This window comes from Magnolia sinica, chromosome 12, assembly GCF_029962835.1.
Source record: "Magnolia sinica isolate HGM2019 chromosome 12, MsV1, whole genome shotgun sequence".
NCBI classification, from domain to species: Eukaryota; Viridiplantae; Streptophyta; class Magnoliopsida; order Magnoliales; family Magnoliaceae; genus Magnolia; species Magnolia sinica.
In genome coordinates this window covers 23,337,882-23,341,818 of record NC_080584.1, presented here as the reverse complement: position 1 = coordinate 23,341,818, position 3,937 = coordinate 23,337,882, and the positions used below count along the sequence as shown (strand labels likewise).

Sequence of the window (3,937 nt, the reverse complement as noted above, 5' to 3'; positions counted from 1 at the left end):
CCACACCGAAGTAAGCAGTGGTGGTAAGACACCCACCATTGAAACCTTTCTAAGCCCAAAGTGATGTTTATTTGCTGTCCAACCTGTTGATAAGGTCACATGGATGTAAATGAAGAGAAAATATAAATATTAGCTTGAACTAAAACTTCTGCCGCTCCCAAGAGGTTTTTAATGGTGGGCATTCAATCCCCACCGTGTGGACCACTTGAGCCTTACGTCTTCTTGGTTTTTGAGGTTATACCCTAAAATGATATGGAAAAATGGATGGACTGTGTGGATAAAACTCATCAATCACGATGGCCCCTCAAGTCCTTGCCTATGCCTAGCTCGGGAGAGGCAAGTTTAGTACTCATGAGTGCCGTTTGGGTGGATCGGATCCCTGTGGGGCCCACCTTGATGTATGTTCCTTTCATCCACACCGTTCATCCATTTTGACAGCTCAGTTTATGGCATGATCCAAATAATTAATCAGATTCAAATCTCTGTGGGCTCCACATAGTTTCCGAAAAATAACACTGTTCACAGTAGAAATGCTGCACATACATGATGATGCATGCCCCAAAATTTGAACACTGAATGTATGTTCTCTTATGGAATAGATGCAAGAAGTTCAAGGCATTTCAAGGCTTTCCAACTTCACCAGAGTCCCACACACCAAAGGACTTCAACCATCAAAATCTCAAAGAATCTAAAACCGTTGAAACACTTCATCATCAACCCCAACTTATTAGCTGAGTCCATCGACCCCAACTCATTAGCTGAGTCTCCTAATTCATTTCCACCTTTTGATGAAACCATGGGCCCACTCTCACCTACCTCCTTACCTCTAGATGCACCACCTTACTGTGTATATCCTCCTTTTACACCACTAACTCCTCCTACAACAGTACCAAGTCCTGTAATAAATCCAACACCTCTACTCCCACCCTCACCCACCACTCCCACAAACCCCTTTGAAAGCCCACCTCCAATTGTAAATCCTAGCCCACCATCATATCCTCCTGGCCCACCTGGATATTACCCAAGCCCACCTGAATATGGGCCCAACCCACCTACTTATGTACCAAATCCACCCGAGTACGTTCCAAGCCCGCCTACAATTTATGTCCCGAATCCACCCGGGTTTGTTCCTGGGCCTCCTGAGTTTGGCCCCAGCCCACCTGAATTCGTCCCGACCCCACCAACCTTTCTGCCACCGATTGTGTTTCCACCTCCATTTGTGCCACCGCCGCCACCACATACGGGCACGGGAGGGCTTACGTTGTGGTGCGTTGCGAAGCCTTCAGTGCCGGAACCGATCATGCAAGAAGCTATGAACTATGCTTGTGGGTCCGGGGCGGACTGTGCGTCAATCCTACCTAATGGGCCATGCTACGAGCCTGATACATTGTATGCGCATGCATCGTACGCTTTCAATAGCTACTGGCAAAGGACGAAAGCGGGCGGAGGGACATGCGACTTCGGAGGGACGGCCATATTGGTCACCAAAGACCCAAGTAAGATCATGAACCATAATCACTAAAGAGTATTTCTTTGAGTGCTCTTCCTTGATCTGAACCTATTCATGTGGCCCACTTGGATGTGGTCTGGACCGTTATTTTAGTGGTTGTACGCTCGGCTTGAAAATTAATTGAGCCATCCATGCAAGGCTGAAGCCCAACCCATGGGCCAATAGATGGATTACAAACGTTTCACATTTGGAAATAGGCATTTGAGTAATCTTGGGCAAGGCCGGATTGGATGTGGGCCCAACCTATTTTTGGGCATGGGTCAGGCCTGCTGTGGTTAGGGGCTCACATTTAACCGGTAGAACCGTGGAACCGGACTAGAACCGACCAAACGGCCTGGTTTGGTCCGGTTCTAGAGTGCATCGGTTCCGGTTTTGGTTCCAAAAATCAAAGAATCAGTGACATCGGTTTGGTTCTCGGTTTGGGGGTATGTAGAACCGAACCGAACCGTGAACCGATCCGTAGAACCAAACCGTGGATCCGATCTGTAAAACCGAACCGTAGAACCGAACCGATGTATTTTTGTACACCTTATAATTATTTTCTCTAGAACAATTATTTTCACAAATGTATTTTTGCACAACTTATATAATATCTAAACCATTCATCAAATGGACCACAACATGGATGGACATGGGCTTGCAATTGGGCTGGATTATAAAAAGCCCAGAACCGTGGAACCGATCTGGAACCGAACCGGTTTTAACGGTTCAGTTCCGGTTCGGTTCTAGGGTGCCAACGGTCCGATTCCGGTTCCAAATTTCCTAGAACTGTTGGGAACGGTTCAGTTCCGGTTTCACCCCAGAACTGGACCAAACCAAACCGTGTGCACCCCTAGCTGTGGTAGGCAGCATGCCGGGCTAGAGCCTGGGCCTGGTAGTGTTGATCCGGGTGAGTGAACTCGGCTCCTCTGAATATGGACTGGTTAGTCTCCTTGAGAGTTAGTTCGTAGGCCAAGTTCAGATGGTGGAAAGATACTTAAGGCAGCCACGCAGCATCACCTGTCTCCATGAATATCCATGGAACAGGACGTAGACCGGGCTGTGGGGCCCATCGTGATGTATGTGTTTTATCCACGCAATCCATCCGTTTTTCCATCTCATTTTAGGGCATCAGCCAAAAAAAGGGGAAGATCCAAAGTTCAAGTGGACCACAGCACAGGAAACAGTGGGGATAATGATGCCAACCGTTGAAACCTTCCTAGGGTCCACCGTGATGTTTATTTGTCATCCAAGCTGTTCATAAGGTCATACAGACCTGGATGAAGGGAAAACACAAATATCACCTTGACCCAGAACTTATGTGTCCTCCATGCTTTTCAATCCCTACTCTTTCCTGTGGTGTGGTCCACTTGAGCTTTGGATCTTCTTATTTTTGGGTTCATGCCCTAAAATGAGCTGGAAAACGAATGAACGGTGTTGATAAAACAAATACATCCCGGTGGGCCCACAGAGCTTGGGCTAGATTCTTAGGCAATCCACTCCCCAAATCAAAGGCTTAAGGTTGCTCCAACCTAAGCTGCTTTTTCGAAGATATTCTTTTGGAGGCATGGTCCCCCCTCTTGTATGCCGTGCAGAGCAGTTTGTCATATATCCGTATTCCATTAGAGCTGTGGGCCCACCATATTGTTTTAATACCATCCAACCCGACCATTAGATGTGTCCCCTAATGTTTGGCTTGGGTACAAAAATTCAGCCCAACCCATCACGTAGGTGGGCCACACCAAAATAAAATAATGAGGGAATTAGAAAGTTGGACGGCTACCATAGAAACTTCCAGATGGAATTTGGGTCCACCATCTTATTTATATATCATCCAAGCCATTCATCAGGTGTGCCCCACCGGGATTGATGGACACACCAAAAATATTCATTCCCATGTTCCTCTTTCTCACTCCATGTATCATTGTCCTTGTAACAGGTTTTGATGGGTGTCATTTCATGCTGAGCTAAGTACAGAAAGCGAAAGTGGACCAATGGACTATTTTGCGCCCGCACGAGTATTGAAACTCTCATTTTTTTAGGGTGGATGTACTTATTTCCACCATGAGTTTTATGTTTATGCAACCTTGCGTGGTGGGCACTTTTTAGCCGTTAATTTTTTTTTTTTTTTTTGGTCTTACAGGGTTTTAGGGAGTCATTGGTCATAGAGATTTATTCTGGTGCACAAAAATCTCTTAGGTAGATACGTAATATGCAATGCAATTTCTTTCTTTTTTTTTTTTTTTTAATTTAAATTTGAATAAGGTAACATATTGCCATGAGTTTTTTTTTTTTTCTTTTTCTTTTTCTTTTAATAAAGTCAACATGACCATGAGGGAATGTAAATTATCAATCTCTCCTATACATAAAGCAAGTTCTCGTGGCCAGAAATTTCCATATTATTATTATTATTAGTATTATTTTTAAAATAATTATACTCTTGGGGCA

At 45.0% G+C, this 3,937-nt stretch overlaps 1 protein-coding gene across 1 annotated transcript; it reads left to right on the top strand.

Annotated features, from left to right (window-relative positions):
* The first annotated feature begins 534 nt into the window (after positions 1-534).
* LOC131220410 (extensin) lies at positions 535-3,604 on the top strand. The gene is made up of 2 exons (XM_058215332.1): positions 535-1,496; positions 3,429-3,604. The coding sequence occupies exons 1-2, from the start codon at positions 554-556 to the stop codon at positions 3,458-3,460; spliced, it is 975 nt and encodes a 324-aa protein (XP_058071315.1). The 5' UTR covers positions 535-553; the 3' UTR covers positions 3,461-3,604.
* Positions 3,605-3,937: the final 333 nt, after the last annotated feature.